This window comes from Ursus americanus, chromosome 4, assembly GCF_024610735.1.
Source record: "Ursus americanus isolate L20-20 chromosome 4, mUrsAme1.1.p, whole genome shotgun sequence".
NCBI lineage: Eukaryota > Metazoa > Chordata > Mammalia > Carnivora > Ursidae > Ursus > Ursus americanus.
The window spans coordinates 47,957,550-47,979,910 of record NC_142130.1 but is presented as its reverse complement, the minus strand read 5'-3'; the positions used below and the strand labels follow the sequence as shown (position 1 = coordinate 47,979,910).

General features: G+C 41.8%; 1 protein-coding gene across 15 annotated transcripts in view; it reads left to right on the top strand.

The window, feature by feature from the left end:
• Positions 1-20,172, top strand: part of BBX (BBX high mobility group box domain containing) — a 263,913-nt gene extending 243,741 nt beyond the window's left edge. For 9 of the 15 annotated variants that reach the window (XM_045785266.2, XM_045785267.2, XM_087861642.1 and 6 more), the window contains 5 exons: positions 793-882; positions 2,251-2,310; positions 9,856-10,053; positions 12,256-12,442; positions 16,527-20,172. In XM_045785266.2, coding sequence (XP_045641222.1) covers positions 793-882; positions 2,251-2,310; positions 9,856-10,053; positions 12,256-12,442; positions 16,527-16,614 — 623 coding nt within the window. In that variant the 3' untranslated portion in view covers positions 16,615-20,172. The remainder of the gene's footprint in view (positions 1-792; positions 883-2,250; positions 2,311-9,855; positions 10,054-12,255; positions 12,443-16,526) is intronic. The other 6 variants (XM_087861645.1, XM_045785275.2, XM_045785273.2 and 3 more) reach the window with 6 other exon arrangements.
• The last annotated feature ends 2,189 nt before the right edge of the window (positions 20,173-22,361 follow it).

The window sequence follows — 22,361 nt, the reverse complement described above, 5'->3', positions numbered from 1 at the left end:
AACTCTTAAATCCTCACGTCCACTCTTTGAGTTACGCTCTGTCATTATCCCCATTTACAGATGAGCAAACAAGTGACATAAGATGATTTGAGTCAGTTTCACAAAGGAATGTATCAGCAAAGTATAGAAAGAAACCTGCTTTGGGGAGGTTAGTGCTGCTGTTGGCATCTCTGATTGGGTGATTGACAAATCTTAGTTCTGTTTTCTTTACCTGGGAAAATGAAGATACAGTCTGAGACTTCGCTTCCCTCTCACCCGATTTTTTGGGCAAATATTTTTCTATTTTTAAAGCACCTTTTCTTCCCAGAATAACCTCAGAAAAAGCTAGAAAGCTATCCTATGCTATCAGGCCAATTATTGTCCTGAAAGTGCTGTTCTTATTATGTAAACCAGTTTCTTAGAAGAAATGCCCCTACCATCCTTTCCTTCACGATACTGAGGAATCTAAAGAAAGTAAAATCACTTCTTTGTTGAAGACTTGAGTTGCTCTGCAGTTATGGGTTGTGGTCTGTCTCTAGTCACTAAATCTGCAGTTTCTGTGTAGGGAGTCCCAGCCCTAATGGGGGCTTCTGTCCAATACATTCCTGAGGGAAATTTCACTGGGTTCTAAATAAGCCTAAGGAAGGGCACTGGGCACTAGTTTAGAAGAGTGAAGATACGCAAGATGGCATTTCTTGTGACTCCTTTGCTTGTACCACAGGTGGGAGGAGGGTATAATTGTTTAGGAACACACAGTATTGTTTGATGAAACATTGTCAATTTAAAATATATTTATATTAATATTGTCTGTAGGTCCTTTCCAGTCTCAGAAAAAGAACTTATTCCACAAAATTGTCAGCAAATATAAGCACAAAAAGGAGAAGCCTAATGTTCCGGAAAAAGGTATTGGTGCCTTCCATCCTCCATCAAGGTTTCTTGGCCACCTCCATTGTGAATTCATCTTTGAGTAACGCTTCTGTGCACCGCCTTTGCCTTTTCCTCCCCTCGGCTTGCTTCCGTGTCATCGGCTCCTAATGCAGGCGTATTCATTATTTCTAGACTCCACGGCTAATTGCAAAGAGAGATCTCCTTCACTTGGATTCCTACTCAAATCCCATGATGTCTCTATTTTCAGAGTTCCATATGAATCCTAAAATTGCTTTGTTTTCATCCATATTTGGTGCATTTTGTAGCTTAGTCTTCTTGAGCTCTTATCCACTTATTTCCTTTGACTATTCTCGTCTCTCTCATGTGTGGCAGCCTTCAAACCAGGACCACGTTTTCCTACCTCCTGAAACCTTAGGGAGTTTCCTGTTCATATGAAAGTGCCACCGTTTCTGTACTTTCTCTGACCCTTGAGGATTCTCGTCTAGGAGGATTCCACTCCGAAGCTGTAACCTGTCTCTTTTTTTTCCGATCTCTGTTACTTCTTTTGCCAGTCTCTCCCCACTCCCTTCAGTCATATAACTTGTTTCCGGAGGGCACTAGAGATGCATTGCCATCCACCGTCTCTTCACTCTGAGCATCTGTCTTATTGTTAGGATTTTGATGGGCCCTTGAACCTCTTCAGGGCTCATCTGAAGATTTCCTCCTTCTCGTAGTTCAGGACTCCTATTCTTCTTCCACATAGAAGATAAATCTCCCCATCTGGTGCAGTACAGCCACGTGTCCCGGAAGTTAGGCTTTCTTTAGCATCGCCCTGCATGTTCCTGTCGTGACTACTACTCATCCGATGCCCGTTCGCGTCCTACTTGCATGGCCAGATGTGAAGCCTTTTCTGTTTCTGGAATGAGGCTTCAGATGCTCCTGTCTTCCATGTGCAGACATATGTGCCTGTGTGTTCCTGTATGCAACCTTTTACTTAATTGGGGTTTTATTTTCACCTCTGCTCCAGCTCCTTACTTTTGTTTTGTATGTTAATATTTTTTTTCTCTGCTTCCAGTAGAGAAACCTCACTCTTGAGGTAAAATGTCAGCTTTTATCATTCCCTCTTAACTGAGCTTCAGTGATCATGGTTAAAGTCATAGAAATTACCCAACAGTGTATTTCACAGAAGGCAAATTGGTTTATTTTTAGTCCATTTCCTGTATCGCCTGATTATTTTAGCTGGCAAACGCTGTTTTGAGAATTAAATAGTTAAAATAAAACTCTGCTTCACTTGTGTGATCAGGTTTCATATATAAGTTGTTTTGTGTATTGGCTTTTTTTTATAGTGTTATGTGTCTGTCCTAGGAGTAGAGTTTCACTTTCTTTCTCTGTCATTGTTTTTAGGAAGTGGGGATAAATGGTCAAACAAGCAACTCTTCTTGGATGCCATTCACCCTACAGAAGGTAAACACAGCAGTATTCTCTGTATCATCTCAGGTAGTCTGTGTTGGGAAGGTTTAAAAAGGCATAATTTATATAGGCTCACCCAACAGCACTATACCTGAGGGCTCATAATTTGGTGGTTTTTCATTTTCAAATCAAAACTGACAGATTTTTTGACCCTGCTGAGGGTCAGGCAGTGTGTCATACGGAGCTTAATTTGTCAGAGGGGCACTTAACACCCTTTGAGCCACAAAAACCAGAAATTCAAGTTTTCCATAACTAAAAATACTCAGTGTTGCATTCATGTTGCAGGAGATGCTTATGGGAGTCAGAATAGAGAAAGCGTGGGCCTTTCCTGGTTGGCTGGGCAGGGGCATGTCAGCAGTGTTCCTGTCCTGAACGTTGCCCCGGGATGCCTCCCAGTACCTCTAAATATGTTCAGACGGAATGCTCAGAGGCTTATGGATAACCAAGGAAAAGTTCCATGCTGACTAGCATAATGGTACAGGTTCTAGGTGCAGATTTTACTTCAGAATTTCCTACAGCCATATTTGTTTGTGATGTCCACCTAATTTCTGGTAAATATTGAACCTTCCAGTGGGTGCTTATTTCTGTGACAGTTAAGGGGCTGTCCTCTTCTTACCATTGATTCCTTTTTTTCATTGTCACTATTTTTAAGGAGTTGAACTTTATTTTTTTTTTAAGTACTTTAGAGAGAGCATGTGCCTGGACATGCAAGCTGGGTGGGGCAGAGGGAGAGGAAGAGAGAATCTGAAGCAGACTCTGCCCTGAGCTTGGAGCCCCACACGGGGCTTGATCCCACAACCCAGAAATCATGACCTGAGCTGAAACCCAGAGTCGGGCACTTAACCGACTGAGCCACCCAGGCACCCTGAGCCGAACATTTTTATAGCCCTTAATTAGGAGTCGCTTCATTTGAAAACTAGAAGCAATCTTAAAGATCATTGAGTCTAAGCCCTTTGATTTACTTATAACCAGAAAGAGGAATTTAATGAAGAAGAACATGTCTTTTGATTCCCAAATACACTCTCATTCCTTTCCTGAAAGGGAGAAAAAATTTAAAATGCACATTTGGCCTAAGTCATTTATCAAAAATACTCATGTGTTAAAGATCTTTCTCGGGGCACCTGGGTGCCGTCTGCCTTTGGCTCAGGTCATGATCCCAGAGTCCTGGGATGAACCCCGAATCAGGCTCCTTGCTCAGTGGAGAGCCTGCTTCTCCCTCTGCCTGCTGCTCCTCCTGCTTGTGCTTGCGCTCTCTTGCGCTCTCTCTCTCTCTCGCTAGCTCTCTGTCAAATAAATAAATCTTAAAAAATTAAAAAATTAAAAATTAAAAGTAAAAAAGTAAGAAAACTATTTCTCAAAAAATATTCAAACTTGAGTTTATAGCAAACATGAAATTGTTTTTATTTGGTAGACACAGTTCACACAAGCCAGATGTCTGCTTTTATGTCATTGCACTTTTACAAAAAATGCCAGCAGTGTGTCTGTTTTCTGGCCTGTTACTTCACATGCAGAACCTCTCTAGAGGACTGTTTCTGCTCTTAGCTGGCAAAGCCCAATATGAATTGTTGTGCTGCTCTCAGCATTAAATGCTAACATCCAAAATGTGATATGTATTAGCTCTTGTGAATTTTAAAGATACATTCTGCACAAACTTGATAAATGTAAGGCACTGGTGAACAATCAGAGGAATCGAAAAGGCTCTTAAGACCATATTTAAATGGTCTTTACTTAAAATGATATTGTTCTAGATGTTTTGTCTTTTAAACAGAAATCCCATGTCATGCAGAACGTGGTATCATAGTGTGTGCAGTGAGGTAGAAAGAATGAATAAGGTTGGAATTAGGAAGCGTGGGTGTCAGTCTCCAATCTGCCACTAAGGACAAATTGTGGGACAAATTGTGTTTAATCTCTCCAGGTTCACTCTCCACACGTGTACTAAGTGTGTATGTGATGCGTGTGTTTAGGCGTGGGGTGGATGATGGGGGGAGGGTAATACATCAACCTCAGATGTCATTCTCCTTCTCATACTTGCGTTATTACCGTGATTTGTTGAGTGGGTGGTGTGGTGCCAGAGGCAACCTTAGTCTGCAGCCCTAATTCTGCCCTTTAGGGGGCAGGAAAGTAAATCAATTTCAAGTCTTCTAGGCTAGTCCCTAGTCCCAGGGGTTTAATGGGAATAGAGTTACTATCGGTGATATTAATTTTATTTATTATTAATACATATGGATACGTTACAGACTTTGAAGAATGTACACTGAAAGCTGCATGTCTCTTGGTATAGAGTGCATATTCACTTGATGTGGCCAGGAAAAAAGGAGTCAGTTTGCGCATCAGAAATTACCAGTAATTTGAAGTGCCTTTTTTGGCTATTGATTTTCATACCATCCCCTATATTTCCTCGTTCGGGTGGTAACTGTGCACTTGGTGAATTATCTAGGCCCTTTACTTCATCCTCTCTCACATAATGGCTTGTTTAAACTTTACCTTGAAGAGTACACATAACAAGGACAGAAGATGAACGGTAATCAGGATAATGTTAACATGTGTCAGCCATCCCAGGCAAGGGTTAGACAGAAGTAGTTTGTAGCTGATGTCTATACTAGAAATGTTGGTGCCACTGAGGCGTTCAACTCAGTTTGCTATTCCTGACTTCAGTTAAAGGGGATGATTTCAAGTTCACTGTGCTTTTTTTTTACACCATCCTGAGTATATTTGGCTTGCAATTCTTTTTTTTCCCCAAAATATAAGAAATCTTTAGGTGCTTAGTAATCACATCTGCAGTTTAAATGCTAAGCTTATAATCTGTTTTAAGTATTTTTCCCCATGCTTTTAAAATTCAAAATCACTAAACCATTTCTTGAAACTTTTGCAGATCATAAAAAAAGATTGCTTATCAGCCTAGAATTAAAGGTTAAATTTTCAGATAAACCAAGATGACTTGGATCTGCCACTGTGTTAATGTTTTTACTAAGTTATGGTGTCCTATGCTCATGCTTCAGTTGGAGGTTTCTAATTGTAATAAAAACGATGATGATAATTAATATTGCTTTATAGTTTCCAGAGGGCTTTCACAGTATTTTTTGTAGAACTGATCTTGGCAGGAGCCCCGGAGAACTCAGGAGGGCTTTTTAGCCCCCGAATACATGATAAGGAATTGAAGCCTGACCAACATAAGCAAGAAGAGAAGAAACCAGCACTCTTTCCACTAAAACACATTGGCTGCTTGCAGTTTCGATTTTTCAGGCATATCTGAGCCCTTATTTGGCTCAGATGTTGCAATTATAAGTGGTATCTTAAGAGGAAAAAAAAAAAAAAAAAACTCAAACCTTAGACTGAGAATCTCCAGAAGATTAGTTCCTTTGCAGTATATAAATCTAATTACGGGGGAGAAAAATCTGGTTTATAGTAAGATTTTCAAACATGATCCACAACACTCAGAATAACCTTGATCTCTTTTCTCGAGTTCAAAATAGTTGCCATGTAACTTCAGCAAAGTCTCTTGGGATCTTAGATAAGGCTCATTCATTTGATTCTTTTTCCTATGTTGCATTCAGCTTCTGACTACATTTTCAGCTCAAGAGAGACCAACCAAAGGCAGTGAGATTCCAGATTTGGCTATAATAATTTCAGTGCAAGTTTGATTCCCCTGGTTGGAATGTGAATTCATGACTCTGGAGCACTCTAGTGGCCTCCTGGGGTTCAGTACAACCACAGTGCTGCTATCTCAAAAAATTTACCCCACATTTTGGGAGCAGGGTTTGGAAAACAAGACAGTCTCTTATTGCCACATTCCTAATGTTGCTCCAGAAGTGAGCTCACATTATCTCTCTCCGATGATACGCTCCAAGTGCGTTATGATTATCGTGAAATATAAAAACTAGCCCTGTGGACTTGTTTCGCAGTGCTTGGGTAGGTTTGTGTGCTCAATTACAAGCCGAAAGAGAAATGACTAATTTGTTTTTAGAGGACAAAAGCCTTTCTTTGCTCACATTTCCATTAGTTTGGCAGGGAGGGGAAGGGGGAGGGAGGAAGGGAACTGGCTTGCTGTCTTGGTGCTCAGCTTCAGACTGCTTTTCTCCCTGAGCTTTTTCCATTTCCTGTCTCTCACCCCCAGGCCTTCCTTTGCTTTGCTAGCATTGCTGGACTCAGATCTGCTATTGCGTCCCAGACGGACCACTTCTTTGCCTTAGCCTTACCTGCCTTCCCCAGCTCTTCCGTCTTACAATAGGGTTCTCTCTCCATGCTGCCCCTGAAGGCTGTCATTGAACTTAGCCTCCAGACAGCACAGGATGTTCTGGGGATAGCTCCTGGGTCAAAGCATGGGGCAGACTCACGCTTACCTCCTCTTCCAAATTCTGGCAAGATCTCATTACATCCCTCTTTCAAATGTGGACAGTCTGCAGGCCCCATCATTACTTCGTGACCTGGCAGTATGTTTATAGGAGACAACATCCAGAGAGGTGGCCTGGCCTCCTTTGCAGTGATTTATGAGAATCTTCTATGTATTCTCACATTTTGCTCTTCCACTTGGTCTGCAACCTGATTTGCTCCTTCTCTGTCTCCCAATAGACCAACCTCTGGGACTTGATTGCTGGTGTCTGTTGGCCAGCCTGCTTCCACCGCCTGGCTCCTTGTCTGCTGGTTTCTGAGCTTTCCCTAGTCCCAGTCTGCTTTTAGGCCTTAACGCTGCCTCCCTTTTGCTATCCCTTTGCAGCCATCCCCTTTGCTTCTTACTGTGTTTTTACTAATTCATCTGGAACACACAGGAAACAGAGCAACCACTGAAAGGAAATGAAACCATTCGAAGACTTACCAAAGGCAAGAGAACCAACGGTCTTTGTCAAGGGAGTACTCTTCCCTCGCCTTGAGACTCCAGAACTGGCTGGAGGCTGGCTGGCACCCTGCTGCTGGGCTATGTAGCAAATGAAAAGAATTTGGGGGCTCATGGCTCCTTTAGAGCCAGTCTGGTCCAGCCTCCATCTTTACTCTGAGACCCATGGTCCTGCAGTTAGTAAATTAAAAGTCAAGAGTAGAATCTAGGTCTCTCTGTGACTATCATTTCCGTCACCCCATGGTCTTTGTGTAGAAATCAGGTCATCTTTTCCTAACCCACTTGGCCTTTTCTTTGACCTCCTGGGTTCTTTCTTTCTGTAAGCAGTTCTTCTGATGTAATTCACCCTTCATCTTTGGAACCCTGCTGTACCCTTATTTCCATAAGTTCTAGATATTTCTAGGAAGTGGAAGGAGAAGAGGGAATAGGTTAGTGCTTTTTCTGGAAGAGCCATCTATAATTTTGTTTTCATACTGGAGAAGTGATTAAAATTCCCCCTGTAATCAGAAGGGACAACTGTGAAGGATCTGGATAAGAAACTAGAAATTTTGAAGCTTGTGAATATCTAATAGATGTTATTTATGCTCATTGTAAACTCACATTCTGGCTTCTTTATACCTACTGGAGGCTTTGAATTTCAAGGCTAATGCAGAGTCATGAAACTTCTTTGGAGTGTTTCTTAACCAAATTAACTTTTATTTTACTGGCAGCTTTTATTGAAGTTTAAACTAAAAAAATCTTAAAATACATACCAGCACTGGCCTATGTTAAGCTAAATATCAAAGTATAAATACACCAAGACTGTTTCCTGGGTACAGATCTAAAATTTAAAAGGAGCCTTTTTCCTAATTTTTGATTACTTGTTTGAAAAGATACTTGGGAACATTGCCAAGTAGTTTCTTTTAAAGAACTATTATCTTAAGCCTGTCCCACAGAGCCCTCTATTATGCTATATTGAGGTAAGGCCAAGCCACAAATCACAGTATGATTTCTGCTTTACATCCTTTCTTTTGATGTAATTGAAATGATTTCTCACTTGTTTTGGAATAGAAAGCCTGGAATCAGTCTCTCAAGGGCAAGGATCTTAATGAATTCATAGCCCTCCTTTCCCAGGGATATACCTAACCTCATTAAAAACCCAGATTAAAATATTTAAGTAAAGTTCATGCAAGTGTTTATACCAGCATGTGCATTTTTTCACACCCTGAGTTATTCTCGCTCTGTGCTCTTCCTCTTATTTTAGCTTTCTTTTCCTCCCGTGTGATACGCATTGTATTTTCAGTGTCTCCCTTCAGCTCTGCCTTCCCGTCAGCGCCTTCAGTTATCTCCCGGCTCAGTGTGCACCGGGTGGGCCACGTCAGACCTTGATTTCCCGAGCCACACTCCCCTCTCTGTCATAAACTATTTCTGTGCCTGTCTTAAGAGATTGGATGGTTTAAAAATGGAAAGATGCGTCTTTTCCTTGCTTAAAAGCCCTTAGGCCTCTGGAATAAAAAAAAAAAGAAGTCCCAATTACTAAACTTGACTGCATGTATATATTCTTAAATGCTGACTGCACTCCTATCTACATATACTTGTCTTACTTTTAAATTGCAGGTGGGGAGAGTGAACTCCCAAGGAAATGAGCATATAAGGAAAGATACAGGCATCCCCAGCCTGTTTGAACTGGGAGCAAGGTCTTGCGTGGCAAGCGTGCTCCTTACTGTTGACGCAGTGACTCCTCAGATGGAAGTGTGTGCTGTTAAATGATTCATTGGTATTCACTTAGAATGAGGGTACCTAATACCTTTCCTGGAGCTGTGCTGGCCTGTGGTACTTCAGTAAATTACCGGACTGAGCACATTCACCTGGCCCTAGAATTCAGTGAATGGGAGAGTGTTCACTTATGTTCGGCATCACCAGTGTGGGTCAGGTCTTTGCTGAGCAGTCAGTATGCGTAAGAGGAGGTCAGGCCTCACCATTTGTGTTCCCATCAGTCCAACCTGGTGATTGAAAGCTAGTGTCCCAATGGTAACTATAAATTTAAGTAGTACATATTTAATCTCAGTGTCCTCAGAAGAAGAGAAACTTTTTTTTTTTTTTAAGATTTTATTTATTTATTCGACAAAGATAGAGACAGCCAGTGAGAGAGGGAACACAAGCAGGGGGAGTGGGAGAGGAAGAAGCAGGCTCATAGCGGAGGAGCCCGATGTGGGGCTCGATCCCATAACACCGGGATCACACCCTGAGCCGAAGGCAGACGCCCAACCGCTGTGCCACCCAGGCGCCCCGAAGAGAAACTTCTTTTATTATCTTCCCCAGACCAGGTGGCCAAGAGGATCTTGGATAGGGACCCTGACCACCTGTAGAAATTATGGTCTGTTGGAACACAATTCTCTCAGATTTGCATACGCTATCTTCCCCACCAAACTGCAAGGTGCAAACACTTAGAAAATGTCTCTCCGATGGCCTCTTGGTTCAGTGTTCTGTTAAAAGAGAGCAAGGGTATCTGAATCCTCTATACCTAATTTATCAAAGCAAATATAAATAAGTATATTTGCTTAAAATTATGGGCACCATTTTATTTCTTTTTCCCATCAGTACTGTGACAACTGTAAATCTCAGTTCTCCATTCAGATGGGTCAGGCACTGAGAGATGTTTCTTTCCAAGAGCAATGTCGATATCTTGTGTTTTTGTGTGTAACTATATATGATCTGTCCTATTTCAGCCATATTTTCAGAAGACAAAAACACCACAGAGCCTGCTCATAAGGTTAAAAATGCCCTATCCATTCCCAACACTCCAGAGCCAACAACAACACAAGAACCCTTGGTGGGCAGCCAAAAGAGAAAAGCAAGGAAAACCAAGATTACCCACCTTGTCAGGACAGCAGATGGACGGGTGTCACCAGCTGGAGGTACTTTGGGTAAGAAGAGGGAGCTTTACATGAGAGAGAACCAGAGCAAGGTGGTGACTGTCATGGCCACACTGGACAGCAAATGACCATAAGCCAACTGTGGATCCTCATTGAAAAATGGGTCTGTTCTGTGGGTTTGGCCACAGGAACATTTTCTTTCTCTGGATCTCCTTAAGAACGAGTTTTCCACAGGCTCCCAAATGTACAAAGTGTATACGTGTTAAAATCATAGCTCTTTTTCCAAGAGCATTCTTAGAAAGGAAAGGTAATTTTTAGGACTGTGTGTTTCTCCTTCTCTTTCTCAGCATGCACAAAAGCAGTCTTCATTAAGTAAATTCCCGGAGATCCTAGACTTTTAAAAATACTAGATGAATCAGTGTTTCTTCACGGTTCACTGTTCAAGTCACTACAAACCATATTATCAAGTATTTAAAACCATTGGATTAAGGAACCTTAGAAAGCATCCAGTACTTTCTAATAAGCTGATTCTCATCACCAAGGGAGCCTGAGAATGCTTCTGGATTTCTTGAGTTATCTGGACTGACCTTTAACCAAATCTTAACTGACAGTGAATTTCTCTATTTTCAGTCATGGCCTGTGGTCTGTTTGCTGTTCCTGGTGGCCTCCATAGCAGCAGAATTGCCCAAGGGGCCCAAGTTAAGGAGTGGGGTCAGAGAGTAACACTGAGCAGCCCCCTCAGATCTTGGGGTGCTACACCAACGGAGCATTAATGGTCTTCGCTATTGTTGCCTTTCTACCTTTCAGCACCCCCGGCACCTCATTCTCTCAGCTTTGAGGCGTCCCTCCCCCTGCCCTAATCCAGTTTTCAGAAAAAGGTCACAGGTCCATAATGACTTCTATAAATAGCAAACATGTTTAGAGCAAAGGGAGGAAAAAAGAGTGAAAGACAAACCAAGAAACAGACTCTTAACTCTCAAGAACGAATTGATGGTTACCACGGGGGATGTGGGTGGGGGGATGAGTTACAGAGGTGTTGGGGATTAAAGAGTACACTTACCCTAATGAAAAAAAATTATAAAATTAAAAACAATATTTAAATGAGTGTGTTTTGAATGTAGTATTTATAAATACCTGATTTAGGTTAATCTAATTGCAAGTAAAGATTCATTGCTGAGATAGATTAGGAAGACAATTAGTGAATTTCATACACATTTTGTGTTTAGCGTGTGTAGATTGTTAGAACTATAAAGCATATTAAATGCCCCCATTTTACCCTGTTATATAAGAGATGAAGCTCAGAGAGGTAGGATTTCATTTGTTAATACATTGACCTACTAGCTCTAGATGAGGACTGGAGTCTAGTTTTCCTGATACTTAGTCCAGCAGGCCCCTTGCTCCTTCCCTTTCCACTCTGGGTTCTGTTCTGTGATTTTGATTTCATAAATTGCTATAGCATCATTTTCACTTACAGAAAGATTAAAAGATCTTAGAAATATTACTTTCATGTAGAGAAGCACATAGCACTCTCATATTCTAATATCTGACATTTACAGCCTTTATCAATGTCATTCTATATTCAAAACGTTTTAAAAACCATGATAAAGATTCCTCCTCCTTTATAATTGCCACATAATAAAGTATATTCATTTCCAACAGTATATTTTCATAGCATTTTAGCACTTCCTCGTAAATACCACACGGGCCTTCGTCTTCCTTCCAGTAGGTCTTCAGAACAAGAATAACAACTCAGGATCTTACTGGGATTGATTGATCTCATTGGGATTAGTTGAGGCCATCCTAAATGTTCGTGTCACAGCAAGCCGAATGTCCAAGGTGCCATAGCAGAGCATCCTACGGCTTCATCAGAAATGTTGGCTCAGTTGGGTGTTCAGGGGCCTTCTGCAGCATCCACAGGCCCCTTTGCAGAAGTCCCAACATTTTTATTTTGGTCAAAGCCCATTTTTCCCTCTCACTCTGAGACTGACCTATTCTGTGACCTTGGATAAAACACAGCTTCTCTTCCACTTAGTTTCAGGGCATAACGCTGTCCATAGTTGCAACTGAGTTTGATAAAAGAGTTTTATTACCATGGGAGAAGAAAATCCGTAAAAGCCTTGGTATTCGATAGATGACAGGAGTGAACAAAGAATATTAGCTCATTTCGCATTGTCTGGCAAAGAGTTTCCTCTGTATCCCTTCTCTGGAGAGAACATAGTGATCCTCTTGTGATGAATTTCCCTTTCGTTACAGATGAGAAACCAAAGGAACAGCTGCTGAGGAGTCTCCCAAAAGTGACCGAGACAGGCTGCCATGACGAAGGCTCCCACAACCCCGAGGCCGCGGAGACGCGGAGCAGCACTCCGGAGATGCCGGCCGTGTCTGCGTTCTTCAGTCTCGCGGCGCTGGCAGAAGTGGCTGCCATGGAAAATGTACACAGGTGAGCGGTGAGCACCAGGGTATTGGGGGTCCTGGTCAACCAACCTTACCTCCGTGTACAAACAGGGATAGGGAGAGCAACATGGAAGCCGAGTCCTATTTTCCAACAGGGCTTGTGTTATTTTTCACAATGCGTTGTGGTTCACAAGACTTGATTCAAGAGCAAGTCACGTCTTAATTAGCAGTGTGGGTAAATATAGGGAAATAGAGTCAGCCAAGTATCCCATTTTGAATCTGGTATTCTGTGACTAGACTTCATTTCCATAAAAAGCCTGGAAGAGCAGAGAAGCAGTATTATCTAACCATTAAGTGTGAGCTTCGAGGTCAGGCCTCAAACCTGGGTTTGAGCCCTGCATCCATCATCTGCAGACTATGAGGTCTTGAGCAAGATGCGTTATTCACCTCTCTACCCTCCAGTTTTTCTTCTGTGAAATGGGTGTAGGTAGCTCTCATTTCATAGCGATGTTAGGCGGAATGAGCCAATGCCCCAGTGCTGGCATGTGGCAAACGCCCCCTTGAGGACGGTGCTGGTGGTGGTGGTGATGCTGCTGGAAGAAAACAGTGGTGGGGAAGAAGCATCTTGTCAACTGTGTCCTGGAGGGCAGGAGGCTTGGGTGTGTCTTTGTCTGTTTGCTAGAAAGTCACTTATTTCTCCCAGCCTTGGTTTTCTCATCTTCCCTTGAGCATAATGATATCCCCAAAGAAGCACAGAGTCGTAAAGATCACATGGGATCATAGATCTTGAAGGCCTTTTGAACTCAGGAAAGCCTCACAGAAAGTATATTAAGTTCTGAGTGTATAATTGGGTATTCTGCTATTTCATGGACCCTTGGGGAAGGCAAAAGAGCCATTTGTAAATTTGAGTATTTCATACTTTTATTCAAGGTGGGTTACCCACAGATGAACTACTTTCCCAGACTTTCAGTCTTCAGTACGAGAGTTTTAGATCTAGCACAACTTCCATACCTGCCCGTTGGGCTTCACTCTCCTTTTCCACATCCATGTTTAGGAGGCCCTGACATAAGCTTTGTTTGCTTCTTGCTCTTTACCTATCATATTAGAGTTCTAGAGCTTCATCACAAATCGCCTCTAGATAATTCCAAGAAGTCAAATTCCTTTTCATGTGTATACTGCAAGTGCCTAATAGCAAGTGAATGCTGACAGACATCGTTAAAATCTGCTCACGTCTCCGAAGGAGAGAACGCACACACAGTTCTCCACTCATGGGGCTTTACAGTCGAGTACAGACGACAGACCCCTACGCATGTGAGAAGATGAGCTACATGGCTGCATGTTCCTAAGTGCCCCATAAATTTTGGAAATAAGAGGCAATGTAAGAAGTCAGAGGGGATCATAATTCAGGGCTCAGCAAAGTCTATCACACAGCCCCCCTTGCTGCTGCCAGCATCACACCCCGGTTGTGCTGAGCAACCTTCCATGACTGCCAACTTGCAACAGCAGGAAGCCTCAGCAGACCTCTCCGCTCTCATCTCCACCACCCCGTCCTCGCTACCCTGCCATCGTGTGGCATCGCTCGCTGGCACCTAGCTAAGCCAGGTTCTTGGCTTTGCACATCCCCCCTCAGGCGAACTGCTGCCCCTCCTTCCGTCTCTACTCCTGCTTGCTTCTCTCGGTCTTCCTCCTGAAGTCCCTGCACTGTCTGTGTATACGCTCCGAGACCAGCTGCCACACTGGGTTGTAATTATTCACGGACACATCTGTCTCTTCCCAGTGTATTTTGAAAGCAGAGCCCTGGTTTTAATCCTCCTGTCCCCAGCTTCCTTAGCTCTTGGCACACCCATGGATGAATGAACAAGTGAATGGGTAGATGTGTAAATGACGTGTTCTTGAAGTATGTCCACCTAAGTTCACCGGCAGACATACAGAAAATGGTGTCAGCAAGGGTTCTTGTCTTTAAAACCTCTCATTAGAAAGATCAGTATTGGATCCTAGAATCTTACTATCAGTCACGCAAATGGTTAATGTTCTTAATTTCTAGAAAAACGGATCTCCCTGAAGACTCTTAGTTGTAATTTTTGCCCTTACCTGTTAGAGCAGAGCTCCCAGACTGCCCTCTACCTATGGGCTTCATGGAATTGTACCCGGCTTGCACAGCAGGTGCAATGGCTGCTTAGACATACCTGCGTTCATAATTTAGAGCGTGATCCGCAGAGTTCGGGGTAGAAATGTGTCACCTGCATTCTTGTCCTGAGACATCTTAACATCAGGTTCAGAAACCCAACATAGACAGTTTTGCAAAATGTAGGAAATAGGAAGTTGGAATGAACCTTTGTGGAGAGCCTGTTTATTTACTAGGGGTTTCATAAGGGGAAAGCTCATTAAATTTAGTCCTAAACTCAGCCCTGCCAGGTGGGTCTCTTTGAACCCTTTTTAACGATGTTGCAGACGATGAACTTGCCAGGAACGCACAGCCAAACTGAGTTAAGCTTTGCTCTAAGGTCTTTGAACTCCAGCGTCTTTGCCTTTGCTCCAACTCGCTTGCTGCTTGAGCAAGCCTCTCTCAGGTCCGAGGACGTCATGACGCATCTCGCTGCCACTTCCACTGGAGCCGGCCCCATCAGTTAGCTGCAGCCACGTCAGGTCCCGCCTCCTCTGCTCTTTTCTGTGACTCACCTGGCTTCCACCCCAGTTTCTCTCTGTCCCTGTTGCTCTTTTTTGTATACTATACTTTTCCATCTTTCACTTTTTTCTTCTTAATGTTTCCTTTTTCACTAATTAAAATTCTTTCAGCTGTTCTAATATTGTTACAGGTTCAATCTTAAAGGTAAAAAAAAAAGGCATTTTAATTTCATCTTTCTTGAACAAAGAGTTGAACATACTGAACAGTCGGTGCTCACAGCATCCCCACATGCATGAGCGGATTAATCCAGAGGTTTGGTTATAACACATGTTTTGTTTTTCTAAAATCCTGATATCTTAAGCTAAGTGATCATTGGATTCTGAAATCCCCAAATGTTGTGATTTATCTACACTATTTTTGTGTGTGTGCGTCAAGAGAAAGGAACTTGGGTATAGCGATGAACAAGATTCAATTTGAATTTTTAAGTAGCTCCTTTTGTTCTACGTAATCTGAAGAAGATACTGTGTTGAAAAGGTCAGGCCCCTGGAGGCCTGGCTGCTCATCAGAGATTTCCAGCACAGTGATGTGGGGACCACTGTGGGCCAGAGCCGTGAGCGGACGCTGTCTGATCTCTGGTAGGCCTGTGGGGAAGTGTCAAGGAGGTGTCCCATCCTATCTTTTTAGAAGGAGAAGCTCTGTAGAAATTACCAAGAATTTGAAGGGTTTCCTTATAACCGTGAAGTAAATTTTTTCCTACTCATTTACCAAAAGCTGAATGAAAAATCAGCTCACTCTGGTGTAGTTCCAATCCAAATGATGGGTATTTCTATGGATTTTCTAGTCGTGTCTGGAGTTCTGTCTTTGCATGTGTTGATTTGGCCCAAGTTGCTCAGATTTTCTCACACTCTAAAGTCAGTCGCTACTTGCCTTCTTCCCCTGCACGCTTGCTCTCCATGTGTCTGTGAGACTTTTCTTTCGTCTTTTCACTCATTTGTGCTAGAGTCACGGGTCCTCTGGTCTCAGGGGCCATTGCTTTAATTGGCCTTATGTTTTAAGTTGGGTTTATTCCTGTATTTTAGGAAATGAGCCTGGAGATGATCAATTAGTACAGGAGAGTTTTCCCCTTGGTCAGCTCAGCAAAGGACATGGTTCATATTTTAATGGATCAAGAGGAAGACTGTTGTCTTAGAACCACGGCCCTTGATTGAAAGTTCCCCACTTTTTAGGGAGTCGCCCCAAATCAGGTTCCACCTCTGCAAAAGGGAGCTGGTGGTTTGGGGGTAGAGTATGTTGTTAAGTCATGTGAGGGGAACTGAGATTAGAAAATTTCAAAAAAGCAGCAGCCCTAAGAACAAAAATGGTTTCAGCTAAGTAGCATAAGTAACAAGTGAGCCTTTGGGCTTACATGATACTAGAAAGCTCTTACTGGTTACTCGTCATCTTCTCCTCTTTCTGATACCGTACTCTCAAGTGGTTGACTTCTTTTGTCCTTCTTGTTTTGCAGAGGTCAGAGGTCGACTCCGCTCACCCATGACGGACAGCCAAAAGAAATGCCACAGGCTCCTGTACTTATTTCCTGCGCTGACCAGTGAAGCGCCCTTTAATTGTAAAACATTGTGCTTTACCTACTACCCTAGCCTTGTCTTTACCGAGGGATGCTAGTGAGTCCGTGTGGTGGGAAATACAGACTGCGAACCAGTGCTCATTGCCCTGCACGGCCCAGATTCACTTGAAGCAGAAGTTAGCATCCTGGGCTGGTGTGTTCTTTTGGAACCCAGAGTCTTTGGGGGTGATGTTATCTGTCTGATAATGAGCAGAATGATCCTGGAGCTTTGCTTTCTATTGAAGGCTTTTGATGGTAATCGGTGGTGACTTGGTAAAAGGCTGCCTTTACTGTAGCTCACCCAGCGTCTCTTTTACCAACCAGAGAGTGTGAAACTAGTTTCGTATATTACCTAGTTATTCTTTCCAAACAAAAAAACAAAAAACAAAAAACAAAAACTGACGCACTGCACTAGTTATTATTAGATATTCTTAGTCTTTTTTGTACATGGAGATTTAAGTTCTAAGATGGTTTATATAATAGGTATACCTACATTTATATTGTAGAATAATATTAAAAAGCCTGTTCCAGAGACTCCCAAGCAGCACGGACAGGCAGACGTACCATTGTTAGCGGTGTATGCTCGGCCTCGTGGTCCATATATTCTGCACTTTTATATTTGCCACCAGAGTGGTAGTTTGCTGGCAAAAAAAAAAAGAAAGAAAGAAAAAAAGAAAAAAAAAAGAAAGAAAATTAGAATTCTTACAAGCTGAATTTTTTTCTTAGCCTTGAGTGACCAAGAAGAATTTGCTTGGGGCACATTGTGGCAAATATTTTCCCAGAAGAGTCCTGCAGATTACAGATTACTGATGTTTTCATGCCTTGAGGATTCTTTTATTTTTACACAGGGGTCTAAGTGACCAATGGATCGTTCATACAAACAAAAAAAGAAAAATATTATTCAGAAGTGACCTTAGTATTACTTCACTATTCTGAACACATTGAAGGCACTCACTTCATGTGGACTTTGAGCTACAGACCTTTTCCATCCATCCCAGACCGACTGGACGGGTAGCAACTGCTATGCACAGCCTGATTGCCGCTGCAGGGTTTTAGAGCCATTGTGAGTTGTGTGTTGTGAAGGAGGTATGGAATAAATGATGAGGGAGGTATGCCTGACCAGGGTGGGAGTCTTAGTCATAGAGCCACCGCAAGTTTGTTTCCTTTTTGTGTTCTGTTGCTTTTGAACATAAAACCAACCATACGAATGCCAGTGCCAAGCAGATTACCTGGCTTATTAGAACATTCAACATATTGACTTAACCACCTGACATTCAGTGTCTTGTTTCCTAGCAACACATGCAAAGTGATACATCAAAATTAGTCGGAGGCTACCGATGTTACAGGGTATTTGTTCCATAGCACAAAGTGTATCCCCACTCTTGCATCGCAGCACAAACTACCAAATTTTAATTATTGGATTCCAGCAATAATTTTTATTGGTTTTCAAACTGGCGGAATTTTGATAGCGTTAGTTCGAGTTTGAAGTTTTTGAATTAGATCTCTACATGGTGACAGTTTACAAGGTTTTATCTAGCTTTCTTATTTATACTTGACTCAATTGTAACGACGATTTTTTTTTTCTAATCTTAATCTGACCTAACAGCCATACAAAAAAAATGACTCTATTAGTACTGACTAGGTTTAGCTTTTCATAGTTGTAGATATTACTTCAGTTTTGGTGCTGGAAAATATGTACAACATACTAACAGAATTGAAAAAGAATATAGGGATTTGTTTGGTTTGTTTGTCGTTTTTTTTTTCTTCAAAGCAGATAAAGAGGGCAGCAGAGCATTGGAAAGGTGTCCTCAAAAATGCATAATCATTGTGGGCATGGAGGAAGAAGGAATTAGTAAGCTAGGTTAGTCAGAGGTTAAAGCTTAATCCCATTCACATAGAAATAAATCAGGCGAGCAGCCCCAGATTTTAGCATAATATTTTTACTATGATGCTGTTTTATTAATATTTTCTAAACTTCAAAACACAAAGTGAATGTTTGAAAATTGCTGGGTCCCAATGTTGGTGGCTGTTGGAGTTTTTGGACCACTTGCTAGCAGTGATTTAAAAATTATAATTAGCTAAAAATCCAAAAAAAAAAAAAAACCAACAACAAAAATTGTTTGGTGCAGAACATGCACCTTGACAATGGTACTAACTTGTTATTCTAGAGAACACGTTAGAATAGATCTATTTTTGCCAGAGCACACCCTCCTTCAGTCCTCCAGTTACATTTCACTAGATTTCCTTAAGAGATTGCTGTATATTCATGGGACCTTTTTTAAAAAGAAGCAAAACAGAAGATTACTTTTTTCTATGTGATTAATATCTTACTTGATCTGCTTTTCCTAAACCTCAGTGGCTTTTCCCTTAGGCAGGGGTGGGGTGGGAGGGCAATCTACTGGATATGACTGTTTTCAGATACTTTTAAAAAAAAAAAAAAAAACCTTTTTGTAGAAATGCTTAATTTTTAAGCGGTTAGGCACTGAGAGTAGCAGAAATCCTGCAAAGCTTTATAGTCCTTTAGCCACTCGCCTTGTTGTTTCTCTGAGTGAAGTCTTGATTTCAATAATAGTGCTTTTCTCATGCCCTGAATCCGCTGGAGAGGGGTGTTGGTATTTTCAGGTAACAACATTTGTTAGCACAAATATTTCAGACCAACATGTAGTGCCCCCCCCCATCATTTTCATTTCATTTCGCTCATTCTTTATATTTTGGAAAATCATATTGCTATGGTGTGTACCTTAATCTGCCAGCAAACACCATTGACACTAACATTTGTCCCACAAGCATCCTCAAGAGAAAAAGTTGTTGCACCTTATGTAAATCTCAAGCAAACCAAAATATGATGCTTTTCTGCTTTGTTTTATTCTAAATTGTTGTATCATATCTTTCTGAAAAACCATTCTGAATCTAGTTGAAATTATCGATATTTATGCTTTTAACCTTAATTTCTGGATTCAAACCTGTATATAAATCTTTTGAAAAAAATTGTCCTAGCCCTTCTCTGTGATGCCGAAGTGGATGATTTAGTCTCAGATGGAGACACAGTACTGTTCCAGTTTTCTTTAGCCTTTTATTTATTTAGTTATTCTGGGTATTTTCCTATGTAATTTTGAAGTGTGTAGAGTATATTATAGTAACTGAAGCCGCAGCTCTAAGAAGCTGAGTGAAAGAAAAAAATACTGTAAGACATCCTTCTTAAGTTTTTTATTTGTTTGGATAACTGTAATGAGATCAGGAAAAGGAAAAATGTCCCACAGCCACATTGACGATACAGGTTCTTATCCCCAAATTAGGTTAGTTCCCAGATTTTAGATCAAAATGTAATTCGTCAAAGCCCTTTTATAAGGATAAATCCTACTGTTGTAATTCTGACAGTCTTTTCCCCACAAGTACCAGAACTGTGTTCACTGAATTCTGTCAGATGAGCTTTCTACCAATGCTAGCTCAAAGCCATGCTGAAATCATTCCCACATTATCACTGATTCTAGTTCCTGCCATTAAAACTGCTGGAGAGGGGAAAAAAAAAAAAAAAAGTGGTGGGACACTCTGAACAAAAGGAGCATCTGAACTGGTCCAGTTATTTATATTCCAACATGTGTATCCCCATCACTTTCTTACCCAGTCAGATGCTACGCTGCCTAAGTCCTAGAAAGTTTTGTTTGCACTCTGCAGTCTTTGGCTCATCGTATGGAAAAGTTTGCACCTCTGTAAAATCTCAAGCAAATTATAAATTGATACAGAACCAGGAGTAAGCCGGAAACGGAATGAGACGTTTTGTTCATACGGTGTGGGGGTGGGGGGGGAAGGAGGGTGTCCGATGACTCTGTTCCAAGTTTGGCATTTGGCATTAATGTGAAGCAGTGGGACTGTGCTGCCTGCTGAACTACTGTACGAATCCCAAGCTTTCTGGAGACCGGAGGCTGGAGGCTGGCCTCCACAGAGCGGAGGGTAAGCGCCACCGCCTCGCTGGGGAGAAGGAAGGAAGTCCTGCAAGGCCTGGAACCACCCCTTTGGAAAGGGAGAGTCGGGAAGCTGTGGAGGAGACTCCCCTTCGACTGCACTGCTCCTTGGAGCCCTCACAGAAGGCCAATCCAACGGGCTACCTCGGCTTTCAGAGTTCCTCTCAGTAAGTCCCGTTTCCGAGCTTTGTCTTTTCTTGCTCCGACTTCAGTGCCACTGTTGCCCACTGCAGTGTTGTGACTTCCCAGACCGCCTTCTCCAGAGAGAACAATGTATTGCTGAAAACGGGCAGTAGAAGCAAATGTCGTTACTACATCTGACCTATAAAGTATTCAGAGTGACTGCTAGGTGGAAATTACATCTTAGCTCTCCCCACATAGGACCTTGTTTTGCACCTTACAAAGAGTGTACTAATTGTTAATTAGCTGTTGCTTTTATTTATACAAGCATTCCCAAAGAACTAGATTTGGATTTTGTTTTTATTTGAGTTTTGGTATTTTTTTTTTAAATCATCTTACTTAGACTAACATCGTACTTATAATAACAAACAGTTGTTCAGTTTATCTTACCAGATACGTCTGGTGAAGTATTCAGGGTTTGATGGACTGCTTTGCTTTAGTGTGGAAGTGATAGCTAAGTTTATTATACTCCATATTAAATCACCTTGTCCTGTTCACTGGGGACGTTATTTTCTTTACATTTCAGATGAAAGAAGTGACAAAATAGTGAATAACAAGACAAATCTTTTTGACTCCCCTGATACACTTCCATCTGTTTGTGCTAGGCTTTCCTTAAAAAATAGAAGTACACATTTTCTTCACACCCAAGAAAGAGTTTCCTCTCCTGGCCAAATCTTATTTGTGGTGGTAGGATTTATGCTAATAAATTGAAAGAGGAAACCTTATATTAAGTTCTATGGCCACTGTTTCCTTGTTGCAGTCCGTGGTCAAAATTGGTCCTGCCCTCAAATCGATTTTTGTGCACAGAACTAGTTATCGTGAGCATTACTACTCCTTCCAAAGACCGCCCACTACCTTGGGCCAGAACCTGTTACTGAGTAAAAAGGACCTAATTCGATGCCTCCAAACCTTACCACCCGCACCGCAAATCATACCTCACAGGCTCTAACCTGAATCAGAGGCACGTGGGTTTCGAGAACCAACACTGCTGTCCCTTTCTGGCCCCCAGGGGCTGGCTCGTGTCCCCTGACACCTCACGTTAGTGCCTCAGCTGTGAGAGCAGCAGAACGGGGATGGGGCAGGTTTGTGACCTGGAGCTCAGCACATGTTCAACAACGTCCTTCTCATTTCCTTCGCACTAAATGGTCTCTTGCTCTCAGGAATTTGTCCAAAAAAAGAATAAAAACCACCTGAGATTCCATGTACCAGATTATGAACTTTTCTCAGAGGTTTGAATTGCTTACTTACACGTCATAAACTAACCACAGCTTCATTTGACCACCGGGTCTTAAGTCTGTTGACTGTTTCAGCATGACCGAATCGCTCATTTTTTTGCTTTCAGAAATTGGCTTGGTTCTCTTTAGAGTTGGTGTAAACATGCCATGTAATAAATGATTTCCACTTAATGGTACAACAGAATTATTGCTTTCTTAGATGTATGTGTAGTAAAAGTCAATATACACATTTATATAATTTCTTTCTTCAGAATCTTATACTTAATTTGATATTTCTAAAAATTGCACATGTAAGTCATGTGTATAACATGCTAAAGTACTTTAACTGTGATCTTAAAACTGAATAAAAATATTTAATA